At 41.3% G+C, this 21,920-nt stretch overlaps 1 protein-coding gene and 1 long non-coding RNA gene across 4 annotated transcripts in view; one reads left to right on the forward strand and one right to left on the reverse strand.

Annotated features, from left to right (window-relative positions):
- Window positions 1–2,238, reverse strand: part of pex5la (peroxisomal biogenesis factor 5-like a) — a 73,806-nt gene extending 71,568 nt beyond the window's left edge. For all 3 annotated transcript variants that reach the window (XM_047336842.1, XM_047336841.1, XM_035647203.2), the window contains exon 1: window positions 1,756–2,238. In XM_047336842.1, coding sequence (XP_047192798.1) covers window positions 1,756–1,776 — 21 coding nt within the window. In that variant the 5' untranslated portion in view covers window positions 1,777–2,238. The remainder of the gene's footprint in view (window positions 1–1,755) is intronic.
- Window positions 1–21,200, forward strand: part of LOC118317986 — an 86,832-nt gene extending 65,632 nt beyond the window's left edge. The window contains exon 4 of the long non-coding RNA XR_004795585.2: window positions 20,696–21,200. This is a non-coding gene — a long non-coding RNA (uncharacterized LOC118317986). The remainder of the gene's footprint in view (window positions 1–20,695) is intronic.
- The last annotated feature ends 720 nt before the right edge of the window (window positions 21,201–21,920 follow it).

A 21,920-nucleotide genomic window follows, 5' to 3' on the forward strand; every position in this document is an offset into this window, starting at 1 on the left:
AGGTCATCCTCACAAAATCACCTGAAGTATTCTCATTTAAAAATTGCTCTTTGCACGATGAAATTTGAATCATAATTAAATACAGTATGTACATATTTTAAAGCAGTTACTTCACCCTAAATGTGGCTCACAGCCAGAGAGTTTTGAAAATAGTGTAGATTTTTCTGTCGTCGTCGTGGGCAACAAAACCCCACCCACTCCCCTCACAAGCAATGCATTATGTCTTTAATCTTATATCTGACAACGGTCTGGCCATATTACTCCCCAATTCAGACAGCTCGGATTTCAGATACACACACACACACACACACACACACACACACACACACACACACACACACACACACACACACACACACACACACACACACACACACACACACACACACACACACACTTGACTTCAAGGAGAAAGTGTTGTCACATCAAGATAAATGCACCAGTTACACAAGCCAGCGTCACAGCAACGCATCCATTATGGACAGATAGTGCACCTGCTTTGCATTCACTCTGAAGCAAACTTAGTCCCATGTATTAGCTGACAGAGAGCGGTGTCTTGTTTCAGTGAGGGTCTGAACAAGGCACGGCGCTGATGACTTGCATGCATGTGATGAGAGACATATAAAGTGTCAGATAATTGGAACATCGTGGGATGAAACATGGAAAACTGTAAAAAAAAAAAAAAAAGCACGTGTTTGATACTATATATTTTCACTATTATATTACAGGCTTTTTTCACTGACCCATTACAAACACAGCCGGGGTAGACCAGACGAGAAGTGCGGACTGTCTATTCATGCATTTTCAATGAATACTGCTTGAGAAATATATCATGAAATATTAAATGTTGATGTTTAATGCTCCTGAGTACTGACTCAGGAGTGAGGTCAGCCGTTGCATAACCAGCTGTCTGTGTGGAGCTGAAGTATCTTTGTAAACCAACAGAATTAGCTGTTTTTTTTTAAAAATCCAAGCATGTGAATGGAGGAGAGCTTATATCATTGACCACCATGGAGGGAATCACTGCTTTGCTCTGTGATCTTATTGTGTTCAGATGACAGTGTGTGATTATGTTGAAGTGCAGTGTTGGAATCACCAAGCTGCAGCTGGAGGATTTTTGCAGAAGGAAACGTGCAACCAAGCTTTTTTAATTCTATACTCTACATGCCTTCTATTTTGTCATGCTCTGACCATTGTTAAACCAGGTTTTTTTTTGGCATCTAAAGCGTTGCATTCCGGTGTGTGTGTAACACAAAGTGCATCCTCAGCATGGTTTAGTGTGTGGACTTTGACGTCAGATTGCATGACGTCACGTGTGCATAAGTATCCACGTTATAAGAAACCGATGATTTGTTGCAGTGTGCAGGTTGCCCTGCGTAAAACCGGCTCGCCTCCTGTTTACATTTGACATGTACCTGCACGTGCAGTGTTGGCGCGCTCCAGCAGCTCTCTCTCTCTCTCTCTCTCTCTCTCTCTCTCTCTCTCTCTCTCTCTCTCTGTTTTTTCTCAATGAACATTTTGACTCAATGTAGACGATTCTCTCTTAAAAGCTCGTCATTTTAGCTGTAATTGATCAGAGCACGCGGCCCTCAGTTAGTTGGACGACAGGTGTAGTTCGGTCGCAGCAGTTTTAAAACCTCTGATCGTGATCACCTCTTGTCCTTTGTGCAAAAAAAAAAAAAGTCACATCAGCTCGTTTTCATGGTGAATGGACACTACAAAACAAAAAAACAAAAAAAGCCTGGGCCCACTTACCTGTAAATGCCCCTGGTACATATTGAGCACACCGTCAGTCGCGGATCTCTCCGTCGGCGGGTGTTCAGACTTCTTCCAGACTTGCAGGGGCGGAGTGTCGGGCTGGAGGTGCCGGCCTCACCGGCTGCCTGCAGCAGGGTGGCTGTCGTCGCGGTCCGGAGGTCCGGAGGTCCGGAGGAGCAGACACAGCGGAGCTGTCCTCTCCTCGGGTGCTGAAGCTGACACTTTGCGATCATCCAGGGTTTCGCCGCGCGGGGACACCGAGGCGCGCCTGGCGCACAGAGAGCGCACAGAGCAGAAATGAAGCCTCGCTGCTCTCGGAGAGGGAGGGGGGGGCTCCACGTTCTCAAGTCTTCATCCTGAACGCACTGCCGTTTACCACATGATCACTGCGTCCCTCACCTTGGCTCTTTCCCCCTCTCTCCTCCTCTCTCGGTGCTTTAACTGTTTGGACGCGTCCCTCTCTTCTTATAGCGCGCTCCTCTCTCCTGTTTGCCAACTACTCCTTCTAACTCAGCCCTCTAGTGCCTCCTCCAGTGCTGACGTGCTCCACAAGGAGGAGTATCCCTCACACACACACACACACACACACACACACACACACACACACACACACACACACACAGACACACAGACACACACACACATACACACACACACACACACACACACACACACACACACAGAGTTCATTTACTTTTTTATTGACATACTTGTGGTTATTTGTATCTGACATCTACAGGGACTGATTACTTCCATTATTGATATATTATTAGTATAAAAGTTAAACATTAGTTCCACCTCCAACTTATGCAACATTAAAGTACTGCTTACCTGCTTGTTTTAGTTACATATAACTATAATAAAGAAATATAATATAAATTTGAATGTTTTTATGATGTAGTATTTTCCCCTCCACTGCATTTGTCCCAGAGCTGCTGAGATAAGCTTCAGCCCTTATGAATGGATCGGGTTCTCTTATTTATATTTTATTTATTTCAGTTATGTGACATTTCTATATATATACTATATTTCCAGGCCATCACCATTGTTATAGTATAATCTGTATTTAGATTTTTTGTTTTTGTTTTAGTTTTTTGTTTGTTTGTTTGATTTTAACATTAGTGCATGATTGTTTAGGTATTTGCATTTGTAAGGATGATTAGTGACATAGTGTTTTGAGGATTACGAGACCCTCAAAAAGGGGGGATATGTAGAAGCAGAATGCTGTGAACCAAGGTCTTGTTGAGGCTATTTAGTATGTTGACGCAGATGTGTCCGTGTGTGAACCATCGAACATGTGACTTCTCAGGCGATCTGTTTCTTAGACCGTGGGAACAAAAGAACTGTTCACCCATATGCACTTTGATTCCTCTTCATTTTATGCTGTGAAACACATCTCGAAATAAACGTCTCCCGCTGAAACTGCTCATCGGCTGCTTCGACTTGTGTTTCTGCAAACCTCCTGAAACCTGAAAATTCCTTACAACTGCAGCCCCTGTTTGAATACGGTTCTAAGCAGAAGCCCAGACCAGAGTCGTTCAACATCAGGGACGCAGCAGTCTTTCCCATTCATGGTGTTTGTGATATTCTCCCTGTTCCACCAGATGAAAAAAAAAATCGCCCCCAGGCATGAAAATCAGCATGTTTATAAGCTCCCATGTCTCTGTGTGTATTGTTTACCAGTCGTACACAGACATGCATTTATCAGGATGTGCATCAATGAATTTACATTCTGTCATATTTTCTACCATGTGTTTTATGAATGAATAATGATTACACATGCTCATGTGATGTGTAAGCTTTGTACGTGCTGGCCTCCAACTCTATTTTTAGATTTTTATTGGACTCTGGTCATGTCAGTTTTTTCTTTTGCTCCGTCAGTCATCAATCTCTCCCTGTGTTGACAGACAAGCAGAACATAATTAATTACCTTAGCATTACTTTACTCCTGGGTACAAGGGAGTGCACAGTTTTTCTGACAGACAAATTATTTCATCCTAACTGAAATGTTTTATCTGCATGTGAAATGTACCAGCTGCAAGAGAGAGAGAGAGAGAGAGAGAGAGAGAGAGAGAGAGAGAGAGAGAGAGAGAGAGAGAGAGAGAGAGAGAGAGAGAGAGAGAGAGAGAGAGAGAGAGAGAGAGAGAGAGAGAGAGAGAGAGAGAGAGAGAGAGAGAGAGAGAGAGAGAGAGAGAGAGAAAAAAATAACCATAACTGAGTTGCAGTTTGCATATTCTGCCACATGGACTCTGTGACCTTTACAGCTCAGATTATTATGGCTGCAGTTCACTGCAGTGATGGAGACATGCACCCCATAAACCTCACAGGTTAATTAACTACAATCATGGCGCCTGGATACAAAAAGTGAAAAAGCTTATAATCAACCAATGTTGACTGTTCATGGGGTTGAAGTAGAAAAGATAATGTGTCAGTACCTGGTAATCCTCCTTATTTTAAAGCCATTTCACAGCTCATTACGGAGGAACGTGCTCTCTGTCAACTTGTCTTTAATGTGATGTGAGGATGTGAGGTTTTCATCCGACATCTATGAAAGCAGGAATATTATCAGTACCTGTGAACTGTTTCTGCATAAAGACACTCAGCAGCTTTGTGTGATTACTCTGATGAGAGAATCTCCCCTGAAGAGGCTTCAGGCACTTCAGATGAGTGTTCGTGATAATTAAAATACGTGATACACTTGTTTTGATCATCATTAACAGCATGAGTAACGTTGTGTAAAGTGTAAAAACATTGTGTGAGCAGTGCATCAGGCTTTGTACTTCACATTGCAGTTTTTGTATTATGTAATTGTATCAATGACACAAGTAATTCGACATTGCCAGAATTGAAAACTGGACCACAGAAGACATATAGAAACATGTCAGAATACATTGAGCGCTGGCTTCTGAGCATCTCAAATGAAGTACTGCCTGAATATTATGAATGATTATAAAGATTAAGAGGAATAAGAATAGCTGCGGTTGTCATTTTTGGCAAGCCTATGATTAGCCGACTCAGCTCAAATATTCATCTGACAAATGTGTGCAATTAAAAATTAAAATTTCCATCCTATTCCATCTATGGGCTGATGGTCATATCATGTGTCTTTACATGTGGTTCAGTTCAAGCTGAGGTGAGGAGAAGAAATTACTGCAGCTGAGCCCGAGCATGTGAGCAAAGTACAGAAGTAATAAGTTTTTAATTGAATCTAGGGTTCATAAATAATCTCTGAGGCACTGCCAGGCAGCTACTACACTGTTAACATTACTGAACAACAGAAAAGATATATATATAAAGCAGGGACCACAAGCGTTAAATATTAATTCAGTCACATGTCGCTTTCACTGCTCAGCCCGTAGCTGTCATTTCTCCAGAGGTGATTTTCCAGACAAGCAGTAGTTTGGCCAACACACAGCAACAGGTCACCGACTGTGTCAGTCAACACAATTCTGTTCCTCAACTGGGTTTTTTGAAAGGAAATTGCTGTTATGTCCTCGGCTATTTGTTAGTCTCGGGTATTGTGTTTTTGAGGTGCAATGACAATGACGTCATCATGAAGATGTGTTCGCTTCAGCGGGATCTGACCTTCTTTCGGTGTCACCCTGCAATCTGAAAGTGTGTTTGTGTTTTCACAAACAAACCCATTAGAGGAGGTGAAGGTTGCTGTTTTTTTTGATCTGTGCTTGTTGAATATACTCGGAAAACCTGTTAATCAGAGCAGTATTCAGGGGAAAAACATGTCTTTTTCGCTCAGTTAATGTGAATGAATTGTGCAGCGTGGAGGTGATTCTTGTACCTGTGTTTGGTCACACGGCAGTGTGTGATTTGTTTTGATTTCGGAAAACGGAGTAACCACCACACCCGTCGCCCACAGTAATCTGCTGCTGGAGGACAAGTCATTAGCAGTGAGCCAGCGAAATGTAGCGCTGAGGAGGAGAATGACAAAAAGTTAACAGAGCAAACAAATTATGTCAAACGATCCTGAGTGGCAGACACTTTGAACCACTTCACACTCCGGCAAATACGATTCCCCTTTGGCCTCGGCTGCGCCTGGTGAAGGAACACACGCGCTTTTTGGTAAATGCAGAATTTGATGATATTACTGTTATTACTGAATATGTAATGGAAAAAGTGTGGTCAATATTGTACATATTTTTCAAGTATGTTTACACGATCTCTCTTTTACCCGATTCTCAACCAACTTTCTTCATGCAAACAAAGACAGTAACCTGCATTCCTGTGCTCAGATTATTATTATTTTCAGTTATTTTTGTCTATATTGATGTTAAACTGTGTTATCATGTTTATAATTATTTTGTCCTTCAATATGGCGTCATGCCCAGCTACTTGGGAAGAAACTACCAGCGCAACTTATTGAAATAATTCAACAGAAATATTTCTAGGCTGCAGTGAAAACCACGTTTTTCATTCAGAGGGTCAGAAGAGTCTTTGAGGATTCAGAAATGACCCTCAGAAGATCAGTAATTGTTGTGAAATGACCTTCCTGTTGTCTCAAACCTTGCTCTGTTTTGAATTTTCAGAGAAGCAGATACTCGTGTTCTGTGAATTGCAATGCATGATTATACAGGAGAGCTGTAAATCACTATGTGTATCAAGTGAACAGTTGAGCCTGACTAATCATGACCTCGGACATGTAAAGAACACAAAGAGGTGAAGCTGCAACCAATCATCTTGACACCCTGCACTAAGTGGAGCTACTGTGGGAGCTCACCCGTCCACGTTGACGTATTCTGCCAGTGCTTTAATGACAGCCAGGACTTTACGCTGGTGTACTGTTTCTTTATCAGTGTCTGTAGTCGATCCCGACTCCAGTTGGAGTTTGATTACAAACGCTCTTGGTTAACCATGATGTATTAGAGGATAAAACAGCAATTATAGCCTGATCCACGTCTGTAGCCCGGTATCATCGACGCGGATGAGGATCAAATCAGGCTAATGTTGCAGAAAGACTGGCTGATGTAGGTAGAATGCGTCCCGTCGCAGCATGAATGTCCAATAACACGGGGGGAAAAGGAATCTTATAGCTAAACAGTGGTATGTGTATCTCAAGTGGTTATTGAAAGGTTTATTTCTCACAGAAACAGACTCTGTAAACCTGCACCAAGGTTTGTGGATGGCGTCTATCAATTCTGTTTCTAGTATGACACTGGTCTGCATATTCTCTGATGCTGTTGAAATTTGGCATGGGAATATATTTAGCATTCCAAATGTCCGCCAATAACAAACGTAGGATATTTTGACATGTTTGCAGACGGATCATGGACACTTAACAGTGAAGCCTACATGTGCTGTCTTGTTACATCAGTCCTGCCCTGGCAGCTTTGGTTTCCTCGCAAGCATCAATGCTCTCGTCTCCTGGCCACTCACCCTGCAGTTCTCTAATGTTGGCCTATCACAACGCCTGAATCTTTAATGCCCAGATGACATGTCCACAAAGGAACCAGCCTCTTTAAATATGTAGCCTATCCAGTTGTTCTGCCGGCTTCATTACCGCGGTTATCTGTGCGTGGCACGGGATTCATAATTCATGTTTCTAAAATATTCCCTCAGATGAGTTGGACCGTACACAGAAATCCTATTTTTCTCCACTGCAAGTGTACACTTGTATAACAGATGAACTCCTCCAGAGTAACCGAACTAGAGATATTCACGTGCAGAAGTATTTATATTTATCGCTAAATGCAGGATTTTCTTGATTCACACCAGAGTAGATCAAGGGGTCCGCCGTGCTTTGATGTCACTGTACCCGCTGATTGTTAGATGTGTTGTGTTTCCAATGCAAATAGCAGCTGCCTGCTTTTGCTGCATGTAGTTGTTTGGGGACCGATAGAAGCAGGTTGCATTCACGAGCCCGCTGAGCGAGCGCCTTCAAACAACGTTGACTCCGCAGTTCCTCTCTTTTTATCCGGGCACTTTACTGTTTGTGGCAAGGTCAATTACTGCTGCGGTAAAGAGAAGTTGTATGTTATTAAGAAACTTCAATAGCTAATGCCAAAGCTCAGCTCTATTCCTTCAAGCTTGGCAGCAAACACAAACAGAAGACCACATAGCATTGGCAGATTTAACAGTGAGGCAAAATTAAAATCCAAAGTGCCTTGCTGAAAAACACTTGTTTTCAGGCTGCTTCTAGTTCTTACAGATGAGCAGTATCCTAGACCTGATGACTAAATCCATTTCTATACACAGCCTATGGACTGAAATGAAGGATTGATACAAAAAAAGAGTAAATATGGGGAAGTACTGATAGACTGACACCTTCACTAACAACAACGATCACACGATAATGATACTGATAGTGTAAGACCCCAAATCTATAATCTGTTGATTGGTTTGAGAGGTTAGATCTTATGTATTTCTGGTTACTGGTCTTTCCAATCTCAAAATAAGGCTCTTGTTGACTCGTTTCCCAATCGCCACTTCTTCTTAGTTATAGTCGGGAAAATAGATAATGCACTTGTGTGCAACCTTGTTAATGAGTATGAGTGGTGGATGGGTGATCTACTAGTTGAATCAGTCAAATGAAGGAGACATCAAAACACACATGTACATCTGTCTCTCATGCATTCATCCTTTGGTCTGACTGATCCTGCACCTCAAAGAGAACAAGAATATGCCGTTGCAGCAGTTTGCTGCTCCTGCGTCGAACTGATTCAGGGCTCACATGTGAACAACCTCCCTGTCCATAGCAATGAGCAGTTAGTCATCGCTGTATCTGATCTCTCGCTCTCGTCCTCTGTCTCTGTCTCATTTGCTTGTTCACTCCAGTGAATAGAAACCCGACACCTCCAGAACAAAGGGACGGAGATGTGATGAGATGAGATGTGAGACGGATGAAGGGATCCACAGTGTGTGGCCTGAAGGTGGCCTATTGTTGCAGGAAGTAGATAACTATCTAAATTTCACAGAATACTTGCTGTCTGGACCAATTGTGTGCTAATATTGCATGCTTAGATACATGTTGAATAGAGTTGTTTAGTATGAAGAGTTTTTGCCAACCTTGTTCCAGAAGTCAAAAGTCCCGTAAATGTTTCCTTTAAAAGCACCTGAGTGTCATGGCTGTTTCTTTTTTTTTTTTTTAGATCTGTCCACCAGATCTGAAAAATACCAAAATGACCGAAAATGCACAATATTCCGAAACAAAACTTTAAACAATTAAAAGTCTTGCCCTAACACAAACCAAATTTTCTCTTAGATATATAAACATATTATGATGTTTTTAAAGTTTTCAAAAAAAAACAAAAATTCACTGTACATTGTAACTGGGATGCATATGCAACCCAAATAACAACAATTTAGGGTAATATACATTTTCATTTTCAGGTAAATCTCGTTTAATCAGACTGAAGGTTGCTTTACTGCAAAATTTTAACTGTCGGATGTGGGGAAAAATGTTTATTGCTACGTTTAACAACTCGCCATACTTCATTAGGTTTAATTAGCCACACCCCCATAGATTGCAGGTGCCAGCTATGATTTTACAATGTCAATAAATATTAACATTTACTGCATTCAAACTCAAGGCGTGTTGGAGAAGCAAAGATGCAGTGGTAACGACAGGAAAGGAGAATTTCGGATTACAAACACAGGTTCTTTATCAAATTATTTCAAAGTGTATTAATATGACAACATTATATAAGCCAACATTTTGAGCTGAATTTAGATCTGAGCAAAAACCATTTGTGCCAAGTATGACAGATATTTTTATATTTAACCTGCAGGACAAAAATGATTACATTTGGCTCACAAAGGATTAGACAGCAGTGTTTTTTCCCCCCGTCTTGTGTAAATCCCATCCGAGTTGGCTGCATGCCCAGTGTGTGTTGCGCAGTGTATTCAGGCTTTCAAGCTGACAGAGATGGTGTGATCATTTCTCTGTGCTGCCTTTCAGTGGTGACAGCCATAGACTCACAGTGATACACATACGCTCACTGGCACAATGCGTCTGCATGGAAACCTTATGATGCCAGATTTTTTTCAGGATTTTACTTAAGTTGAAGGATTTCCCACCACCGTACTTTAGGGTCATGATAACACGTTTTGAAGGCTGAAATTCAGCAAAAGGTGCTTGTATTGAAAGAATCTCTGGCAGCATCGTGCATTTCTCTGTTTTCCATTTGCATGCTCTGGGTATTCCAAAGTATACTTCTGACAAAATGCAGCTTAATACGCTGCTTCTGTTTATATTAACAGTAGGTTGCACTTTCTACTTTCTGTCTGTCTGTCACTTTTCAAATATAATGAATAGCTTTGGTGCACACTACCCTGATATTTTTTATCAAAGCCACAAAGATTTTGAAGATGTTACATTACTTCCTGTTCCAGTCAGTCAGTGGAACCAACCCAGCCTGACCTCTCAGAGTCAAATTCACAGTCGTAGACTTTAAAATCCTGGCTCAGCTCAGATCTAAGTGGATTTAGCTCTTTAGAGTTAAGAATAAATTTCAATAGACCTATGAGGGCATTTTCATGTGTCAATATTATGCTGATATAACAAGTGTCCGGACACAAACCTAGTGATGTGGAGGGGGTTCATCCTCGAGACAGCATTTCTTCCAATCACAGCAGCATCGTATACATTTGTCATGCATTAATGTCCCACACATTGAGGCTCAGCTCTCACGAGCCTATTACAGATGTTACTGCATGTCAAATTTGCAATTCTCACTCCGATAATAACCTGCTTTTAAACAAACATTAAAAAAAAAATCATCAGCAAGAGGAGTAGGGAAGGGGGGAGCCAAACAAACGGCAGCAGACAGACAAAAATGAAGTCATTAGATTTATTATATCATCCCATAATGCAAATGCATGTTTGCTGTAGTAGTGTAATGAAAGGATCTAGCAGCAAATTTTACTGCTGCGCCTGCTACAATGAAAAATCTGACAAATGTAAATAGATTACAGCAAAGAGGGGTTTGTTATCTCATCTGGGACGTGCACAATTACTCCACATCCATCCACAAATGCCATTGACTGTGAAACAGGTCTACTGTGACTTTCACTTTTTCTCAAAGGCGACTTGACATCAGAGCTGCTGATTGAAACCACATCACAACTGTGACAATTTGTCGCCCGCTCTGGAACAGTTTGGCAGCTGTGTGGTGTCATATGGAGTCCGGACAATCCTGCCCTGACCCCTCAACAGCTGGCTGCTGTTCGGACAAATTGACACTGGGGACGTATACATGTAAGCCTGTGTTGATCACATGGCCGTGTTGATCCCATCTGTTATATTCTCTGTCAGGAAGGAATTCACGCTTCATGTATGTTTAGTTAATCTGGCAGTGTATAGCAGCCCTGACTTTAGCCAACAAAAAATGTTGTGTATTTGCAGGGAAACACCCCTAGTGTTGCTGCAACTCTTCTTTGGCCTGCAGACACATCCTCAGGGAGTGACTGACAAGGTGAGTATAATCACAGGCAAGGTTGGGTGATTCCGCCAGTCTGAATCTGATAAATTCAATTAGATGGAAAAATGATGGAGCGCAAACCGGCAATGCCGCAACAAACTCTTTCTCCATCAGTCTGTCTGTGACTCGCTCTCTGAGCCCAGTCTTATCACCACTGTGACAGGTGAGCAGAAGGAAAAGCAGAAGGTTTACAGGTCTAGATATTTGTTGTGCTCGCTGCTTTTAGGAGACATATGCAATCTCGGCCTTCTTCCAATTCTTGCGTAGTCATGTTTACTCTGCCTTCAAACTTTTATTCTTGCATGTATGAGTTAAAAAAACCCAACTTTATTGGCTCACTCAACTCAATTTCAAAACTACATTTTCTCACTCTAAATATAATGTACAAGATGCACAAATGTTAAGGAAATAGAAATAGAAATTTGAAGTACATTTTATTAACCGCACACCTGGTCACTTTTCAATTTATATTCCACCAAAGTCCGGAACAACATGTTATTCAACTATTGCACTGTCAGACAATGTGATTGCTTCAATGAGCACAGACACATGGATTATATGCTGATTAGCTGCCTCCCTACCCATCCGACAACACCCAATTCATCAGTGACCAATTACTGGTGACCTTCAGTGACCTCTAGACTTGACATCAGAGAGATCGTGGTAGAAAGTGAGGCCCTTTTGGCCTTTGCCCCGTGCAATGAAGTGAGGCTTTCGGGGATCGCACGGAGGTCTGAGATTTAAATTGTTCAATCATTCTCAGTGAATGGAGTCATAACAAATGGAAATCTACTAAATTAAAAATTAAATTAAATTCACTAAACCGGTTCTGTTTTATAGGTTACAGTGATTGTGTTGAGTCAGTGTGGAGAATCAAATGTATGAAGAATGAGGCTGTTTTTTGGTTGTTGTTTTCTCTATCATTATATCCGCTGCTTTTTGGGGGATACACTTGTTTTTCTTGTTACATAACAGTCTGGCAACAAACGAACAAAGCTGCAGCGAAAAGCAATAATGAAAGAAAGAAATGTTATACCCCTGCGGGTCAGTTTATTAAGTGTAGTGTATTTGCAGGCCTGTAGAGGGCAGGGCATGGATACGAAGGGATGTGTTGGCTAGTTAATCTATGAATTTAAATTATTATTATTTGTTACAAATAACCAATTTAGCTGGTGACAATTAATCATGCTTTGGGATCCTAATGGTTTTGGTGTATATTGTATTAGATGGAGAATAAATGATGATTAGCCCTCAAGTAATATTTACACCAGTGCATACAAAAATGAGCCCATGAAAATATCTGCAGGCTGCCACTGCAGTGCTGCAGCACTAAATATTGGTTGCATGCAGCACCTAAATGAATTGTTGTACACACTAAGACAAGCGGTACGTCCAGTGTTCCATCCCTCTGCCAAGCTGAGTCAAGTTCAAACAATTTTATCATGCAGGTCATGAGCGAAAACAAGAGTTCAAATTAGACAGCACAGTACATCTCGGTGTGGGGAGGAATGGCTAAGGGGAGAGAGCAGAAGTAACCACGCATCTCAAGGTTGAGCAGCTGCTGAATACGAAAACATATAAGATAGTTTGTGATGCTGTAAAACAATGTCAGTGGTGTTTTTTGTTATCATAATAATATTTTTGACATTAAGCACAATTTATCCTGCCACACACAACTCATATAGCAAGCTGCTGTAGTGGGGAGCCAGTATCACTATCCTCTTGTACCAGGTCAGCCAGTGTGGAAAGTTAAAGAAATTGTTTAAGTAATTAACACAGAAAAGATCAATGCAGTACAAGGTGAGCAGTTAATTTCAGCTCTAACTGTCTCGTGTGTGTAAAACAGGATATACTAATATAAGTTCAGCAACAAGGAATGCAAGTGACCTCATTTAACTGTCCAACAAGGACTACGAGAAGAAAACATTGTTAATGGAAGGTCCAGCCTGAAGGTTGTAGTTAGTACATAAGATAAAGATCCTTTGATATAAGCTTTAAGTTGATCAGGTTTGAATTGAAAACAATCATGTCTAAATTACGGTTGAGGTGAGATGTCAAGGTTTGGAAATGAATCCTAACGCAATCATTTACTACTCTCAATACACACATATCAAGCCAATATATCCTGCAGAACCCGTGCTGAGTCTCATGCAGGAAAAACACGGAATGTTTCAATTTCAAGAGGCGGGTTCATCCGACGGGAAATTTTACCTCGGAAACATCATTTTCTGTTAAGACGTTTGTGTCTTTATTAAATTATATTTCATCTGAGGCTGGGTTTTCTTTCATACAAGACTGTTAAGATGAAGGACCGTGTTGCGAGGACTCTCAAGTCCACAACTTTGATAAACTTGAGTATTTAGAGATTATGAACATTAGTTCATCTCACAGTAGGGGAAGGATAAGCCTCTTAGAGATTAAAAGCAAATGTTCCTCTTTCTATAAGATCTAACAAAAATTTGTGATGAATTTGGCCAATTCGTTCCATTGTCTTGTACGAGTGTGAGCCGAACTACTGACATTCCAATCTTTTTCAACATTGTCAAAACGTGCAGCCGGGAGTTGAGAAAAGCACAAAGATGCCAGTGTCTTTAAAAGCAGCACTCCGAGCCTTACGTAACATTGATAAGTCTGCTACAGTTCCTGCAAGAGAGTTCACAGTTCGTCCGTCTCAATTCTGAACAAGTCTTTGTGTGTGTGTGTGTGTGTGGGTGTGGGTGCGTGCGTGCGTGCGTGCGTGCGTGCGTGCGTGCGTGCGTGAGTGAGTGTGAGTAACAACAAACAGCTACAATTCCACATATGAAGTTATTTCAGTCAGATCTCCTTTCTGTCACTGGATTCATTTTTGTGATCTGTTTCACAGACTCCACCAAGCGGACTATTCATGGCGACACTGTGTTTTCAGTGCGGATAACATGTCAAAAACTTGGCCGGCAGATGTTTGCCTACAAGATGTCTAATAGGAGGACAGAAAAAAAAAACAAGGAAGCACCTTGGCGCAGTATCAATCCCCGTGGCACACACTTAATACCAGTGAGAAAGCTTCCATACCCACATCAGTTACATGCTCATCATGGAAATTCAAGTGGCCACTTACCACCAGTCGGTGTGACCTTGCAGCTACTTGCCTGATGATGCTGCATTTCATTAGAATTTTTTTTTTCTCTCTGCAGAGAATTAATGTGACCAACAGCCCACAGATGGATACATTTGAAGCTCGACATGGGCTTTGGACCATCGTGCTTGAGCCGGAGAGTGATGGTCCGCATGCTCTTTTATCCAACTTTTCTGTTACTCCCCTCCCTAGCTCTTTGCTACTCCTCTGTCAGTGAGCGGACGGCAGACTTTATTTTTTTACTAGTCATCTCGAGGTAACTAGTCTCAGTGGGGAAGTAAGGAGGAAAAGAGTAATTTATATTTCTCTTGTTGTCAGCCTCATGACTGATTCTTTTTCCTCAGTGTAATTTCCCGAAAAAAACAAGAACTGGTGTAAACCTGAGGGGCTCATATGTAAATTCCAGGGGAAAGTTCTTCAGGAAAACTTACTTATACTTTTGAATTTCCAGTTCTTGGCAACTCCTAAATATACCTGAATATGTGCTTCAGAGAAGAGAACAACTCCAGCACAGTCTCTTGCTTTCTGCTGGTACATTTATTGGCGTAGGCATCAGGACTATACCACCCGATGGAGGTCAAACAGACCGAAACATCATTTCTTTTAGAATTGAATAAGGTCACCGGTCACATATTTTGTCTACACCCGTGGAGATCAGGTTTGACTGTATGGTGGCTTGATTTTATCCGTCTTTGTTTATACGGCACCCAAATCTATCTCAGTCTGTCAGCGCTTTTGTTTTATTTACTTGAATCTTTTTTTTCCTTTTTCGCCTTGTTCCCAGGTATCTCTGTGATTAACCATCTGCATCATTCTCCACCCAGCATTTGCATGATTCCTTTTTGTTGAACTGCAAACATTTGCTGAAACTATTTTTTGTTCAAAGTACCTTGTCTTGAAAAACACTGGCCTCGCTTTTTATTTAATTAAGGAGGAGGAGAAACGCCAAGCGAAATGTGGCAGGTCTGTGAGAGCTGAGATGTGAGATTGTTACGTGGCGTTTGAGCGCTCTGAGAAAACAGACTGCTCCCCTCTAACCTGCTGATCCCAGTCCCAGTGGTTGACCATTGAATTACGCTCACTCCCAACACCAACAACAGGAAACCATCCATCCATTTAATTCTTCATTCATTCATTTATTCCTTCATTCTTTTTCTACACCCACTGATTGTATGCGGGGTCACAGAGGCCTGGAGCACATTCCCTGTGGCACACTCTTGGAGAGAGGCCAAATTCGAGCTTGACAGCTCGACGGCCTATCGCAAGACGAGGACACTTTCAAATCTCTGGGGCATTTTAGAGTCACTCGTTACCATGAAACACACAATCAAATGCTTGATTCAAGTGCAGTTTATTGATGCGTTGATTCTGTAGTGACAAAATGTCAAGCACAATGACCCTGGCAGTGCACGTCCAAATAGAGCTAGAGAGTTATGATGTTATTATGTGGTTGAACAATATAAGTATATTTTCTGCAGCTGTACGATGTTCTGTTATTCAGGTCACTTGCCTGTCGTTGGCTGTCACCCCAAAGTGGATGAGACAGAGATGTTTATAAAGAAGCCACAATGTTCCTTGATGAACGTCGTGGCTGTCTCATCATGATACATGTATGCTGTTTTCAGACATGAAAGATTCAGGCGAGGGGCGGCGCCTGGGTAGCGCACCCACTCGCTTGCCATGAATCCTCCACAGATTTTCCTGCTGTATTCTCATATCAGGCTCATGCTGGCAATTTACACAGTCTGTGTGCCTAGAAAGTCACCTTACTGAGGCAACCTAGCCGTTGAACTTTCACATTGTAAGTCACTAGAGTTTTTTCCAGATTAGCTGCATTTGGCTCACAGTTTTATAAATGATAATAAACACTGATGTTTTCTGTAAATAAGCCATAACACCTTTCCCAGATGATTAGGCAAAGTATTACTACAGTTAGAGGAGCAATCTTGTGGCGATGATATTAATTGGCCTCTTGGGCCAATACTTATCCTACTTATCCTGGAAACATATATTGTTTCCTTGCATTCCATCTTCTCTACATCGGAGGGCCCTGATTTCCATTTATATTGCCACTTAATGTTCACAGTCAGCCGTGTGGAGGTCAACCCGGGGAACACCCTGACGCAGCAGACAGGCCCCTCACTGGGCCAACAGTGCTCACGTGTACTGAGGCGACTCCTTGTGGGGTCACCCGAAGGTCAGGATGACGGAGGGGTCAACACAGTAGCAGGAAAGCAGCTGATCTTGAATCCCTGAATCACAATGTGGTTGTTATTAGAGTGAGGCAGGGGATTTATATCACTAAATTGAACATATGAAATCAATACAATCCATTGAAGCTGAGCCCTCGAAAAAGGAGTTAATTGGGCTCTTTTCAGTTTGTTTAGTCAGAGCTTTTCTGTAAAGGACACTATGTCCACATTGACACTTGTTATCTGACGTTTTTGTTGTTTTGTGAGGAGCTGACATCACAACTCAATGAGCAATGAAACATTCTTTGTGGTTTAAACAAATGTTGCCATCATGTACTGACACCAGTGCCACAGATATATTATAGAGATAAAATACACTCGACCGCTGTGACAAGGCCTAATACATTCATGCTAATACAATGTGGTAATAAATATGATGACATCATGCTCCCTAAGGTCTGTGGAAACGTCAGATAGTCGTGTTTGTAGCACGTCAATTGGGAGATTGACGGAGAATTGTGTGTGTGGAGACAAATCATGTGTTGTTGCGGTTACTGGCCAGAGTGTAAATCTGCCTGATGATGGCTGCACGCTGGGCCTCAAATCACATGCTGTGACCTCTTCCCCGACAGTATCCCAAGTGCTGCTGTGTGTGCAAGGCAGATACGTGACTCTTGAGTATGGGATGACATTCCTTTATATGAGACTATATTCTGTGTCCAATCATGGAAAATATTAATTTATTAGTTAATTTACCCTTCATGTGAGGGTAATTTAGAAGCACCTATAGCTGCCATCTCCTCCAGCAACAGCAGGGAGTTTCTGACATGTCAGAGTGTATCGTCCTTTGCTGCACCGTGAGTAAGTGGGACGACTTGGTGGAGGAACCACCAGATCCCTGGAAATCAGAGTGTGGAGAGATTGCAATTAGTTTCTGGCTGAGGTGACACTTCTTCCCATCTGCACAGGTGCATGTATACTGAGAGGGTTGTCGTACTCCAGGCTGCTGTGTTTTAAGGCCCTAATGTGCAGCCTTTAAGGCACTGACTCAGGTGGCCATTGAATAACTAAGCTAGATTGATGATAGAGGTGCCTAAAGCTGGTTACTGTCATCTAGGAAAACAATGAATGTCAAAAACACAGATATCAGGTCATATTGTTCCAGTAGTTTGTTGGAGCATTTTTCTGCCATAAACCCACTGAAGAGTTTGGACTCACCAGACCTCTGTCACGAGATGCTGCTACACAAGGGCAAAGGTTTTAACTTCAGGACAGTGATGTGTGTGTTGTTTGTGTTGCGTGATCTAGTCAGCTGCATTGGCTGTCCTGTGGCTCAGCTCATGAGACTTTGTTTTAGCATTGTGTGCAAGAGTTCACTGGCTGTCTCATAATGTTTGAGTCTAATTTGACAGAATGGTGATATTCTAAAAATATCCAGCTTTCAGTTTGAACATGGTCCCATTCACACAGGTACAAACAGAGAGTGCATGCAAATCAGTTGGATAAATAGTTTTCTCTTATTTTGTGTTGAAGTACAATAGATGGGCATTGTTGTGTGAGTGAATCTGTCTGTGGCCCCCAATTAATAATGTAGACAAAGTCCTGGCTGTTATTTTAATGTGCATGTTGCTTATTCTGTCGGTGTAAAGTAAAACTTAGAGACTTTGACCACAAGTGGAGCACATTATAGACTGATAGTGTCAGTCAGTCTTAGCATAGTTTTATATAGAATCGCTGCATCGTTGCACATCTACAGGTCATGTTGAAAACTGCAATATACTCAGTTTCTTCCAATTAAACCCTGAACCACTTTATTCAGTTTTGACCCACACAACGGTCCTGTGGGCCAGGAGAACAGACGAGGAAGAATCTCTTAATTGCAAAAGGCCAATTAAGAGCCGAAAGCTTTGCCCGTGAATGTGGAAGCTGAATGGCTGAAGTGTTCTCTTGTGTCCCGTACTCTGAGCTAATGTCTCACAATCTACTGGGGGTATATCAGAGGTGAAACATCTCATTAATTCAATGACACCATTGTTTCTGGTGTTTTCACACTGACATCATAGTCCGAATCCTCCCCAAAATATCTGAAACTTCTCTCTCATCTACGGACTCTAACCGACCTCTGAATGAACCACATGACGTGACTTTGGAGTACTTTTTTTGTGGGTATCCAGGTGTTCAAATTTTGATGAAAGACATCCTCTATGCACCTTTGCTGTAATATTTTCAACACCCTTGTGCAGATAGATGAGCTCTCCGCCCGGGCAGCCAGCAAGAGTGATTCTCCACTACAATTAGACAAAGGAGACGAGGACAGTGAAAAAATAGACTTCTTTTTTTTTCTTCTTTTTTTAACGCAGCTATTTCTGTCTCATTTCCTCATACAAATCCTGACAAGTCATTATTTGAAGCCATTATTTCTTCTTGTTGTGGCAGCTGGGTCATTGGCATCATTATTCAAAGCATCATCCAAGACTCATCTTTTCATCAGTTCAGACGCTTTTAACACTTTTTACTTCCTTTTTTTTTTCCAGTGATTATTTTCTGATACTGTAGTTACTGATTCTGACAGCACTTTGGTGAAAGGTTAAAACTATGAATAATGTGACAACACACGGGACATTAGTTGTTCATAATTTGTTGTAATCATAAACATTTTCTTAAGAAGTTTATATATTATCTACGAATATGCAACTGTTTATTTCATCTGACTTTCATCTGAAAATGTCACACAAATCTGGTCCAGTAATGGATAATTGTTTAATCACAGCTTTCCCGTCACTATCTATAGGGTTTTCAACCTTCCTCTGTAGAGAGTTTATTGAGCAGACATGTCCTACTTGTCAGTCACAGAATTCATGTTCAGACATGTAAGTGTCCCACAGTTACAGTTTTCAATTGTCCTCATGTTCAGCACATAGTGCACAGAAGCAGTTGGGAGACCCCAACTTAATGCTGAAAGACAAGTGTGAGTGTTTTTTTATTCCTTTTTGTCACTCATCTAGATTTTCCTACTTTCTGTCATAGGATTAGTATTTTCATTTTTATTCATCTGGCATCTTTAAGATGACACATTTCTTGTTATTGGTATCTATGTATTGGACACCAAGATAAAATAGCTCGTAAAGAGTCAATGGAAACATTGTCAGAATTGTATGATATGTATTAATAATGAATTACCCTGTGGGATAACTTATGATCTGTTCCTTTTAGCTAATTAGAAAGATTTGTTTGTCATGTGCACTGCACAACCAAATTGTGGATTCAGCTTTTATGGTTTTCCATATATTGTCTTAGTTATCATTACAGTTTGATTTTTTGCTTGTGCCATTGAATAACCAAACTAGATTGATGATAGAGGTGCCTAAAGCTGGTTACAGTCATCTAGGAAAACAATGAATGTCAAAAAAACAGATATCAGGTCCTATTGTTCCAGTAGTTTGTTGGAGTATTTTTCTACCTTTAATTTTTGTATAGTTATAGAGTTTGAGCTATTGTTTTCATGCTCTGAATAAAAAAAGGAGAGTGACTGCTTGAGTATCTAAATCTCTGGAGGCAATAATCAATCCATAACCTGAGGAATTATAACATTTGTGTAAATTGTCTTCACCAAAATATTTAATACATTTTTTAAGTATTGGGAAAAAAAACATACCAGTTTTATCTGTGGCCACTGTGGAACCGTGCAGCAGGTCATGTTTCAGTACCTGACAGATTCCATTTCTAGCAGCAAGTGAGAAGGTGTCATGGTGACCTCGGCTCCATGTTGCTGCGGCCTGCCTCGGGGGGTGCAGCTGGCAGGCCGAGATTGGATTCAGTTGGCACCACTGGAGTCTCCTCTGGTGGGAGGCTGGCTGGTTGGGGTGAGGGGGGAGGTTGCAGATGCGTGAGACACCAGAGCCAAGGTGGCTTTCCAGCACCAGAGGCCAGGGCTGCCCCTAAGCAATGTCTGTGAGCCTGCTTGAGCATGTGCGCTCTTGTTGTTCTACATTTAAATGAAAACCAACTACATCAGTGGAAATGGTGCTAACAAAGTCCTGTTCCTCGCTCCTTTAAAGTGCACATCTTGTACTAAAATTTAAATTTAGGGTAAAAGTTCAGTGACTTCAAAAACGATTATTGCCTATTGTAAATTGTTACCTATATACTTTGATATTTCCTGGGAATTTGCATGTAATGAAAATATTCCTCTACTTCAGATCACGTGCTGATAATCCATAATGCAGTCGATCTACCAAGGATCCTCATCGAGGACGGCGAGCAGCAGGGTGAGTTGAAACGTGGACACAAACAGCTCGATTGTTCTCTTGTAGGATAACTCGCGAAGTGGCGTGCACCCAAGCAAGAGGAGTGGGCAGTTTAAAGCAGCACAAATGGAACGCACAATATGAGCTTTGCCGATTGAATGCGTAGAAGAGGATCAGCTGAGCAGTCAGCTGATGTGGGCTGGCATAGAGATCTCTTCTGTCAGCTGATGTGCTGCACAGTACCAGCAACCTACTACCTGTACAGGGAATAATTGGATTCTGGATTTCTATTAAGGTTTTGTTTTATGAAGCTTAAACCCTCACATTTCACAAACATTCTACTGCTTTTGCTAGCGTCATCAGTTTGTCGATGTACAGTGTAATTAGAGTTATTTCGTCATAAAGAATAGTCATTACGTTTCAGTGTTCGCTGGCTTCCTTAACCTGCCTCATTCACTTCCACTTCCAGCTATCGTCAATAAAAGAATGTCTTAAATTATTTGTTTATTTTGTGTTTTTGCAGAATACTTTGAGTTTGTATTTTCTACACTAAAAACCAACTGATCAGACCAATGATGGAAGAAACTCAAATCATCAACATCAATAGTCCTTTACTTTTGCCTAAAGATTTCTATTCCATGACCAAAGATGAATAATAACCGAATCTTACCCTTTCAGCTTTCTCTCAGCTTTTATTATGACTTCATAAACCAAGAAGATACTGTGAAGAATCCATCAGGCACATCTTTATCATATGTTCCACATATTCTTTAAAATGGGCCTCCCTTGGTCATCAACCCCAGGTAATCAGCTGTACCATCTCAGCTGAAAATCTGCCTGCTTAGTGCAAACTATTTTCCACCTGAAATGTCTTAGTTTGCCTGTGATGGGCTCCTTCTCCTTTTATGGCCGCTTACGTTCTCCAGCACATTGCCCTTTTCACACACAATTACCACCTCGGATCCATTTCAGGCTCATTATCAGGACTTTCAGGCTTATCCTTTCCTAAAATCAGAGGACTCAAGGTTTCCTCATGTTAGATCTGTGTGAAAATGGAAAGTATCACAGAGAGAAGATAAAAGTGAATTTTAAGCTATTGCATTAACTCGCTTTAATATAAATTTGGCTTCACAAAATGTCAAACGATTTCTCTCTTAGATTCTTCCACATTTATTTG

This window comes from Scophthalmus maximus, chromosome 13 (assembly GCF_022379125.1).
Source record: "Scophthalmus maximus strain ysfricsl-2021 chromosome 13, ASM2237912v1, whole genome shotgun sequence".
Classification (NCBI taxonomy): domain Eukaryota; kingdom Metazoa; phylum Chordata; class Actinopteri; order Pleuronectiformes; family Scophthalmidae; genus Scophthalmus; species Scophthalmus maximus.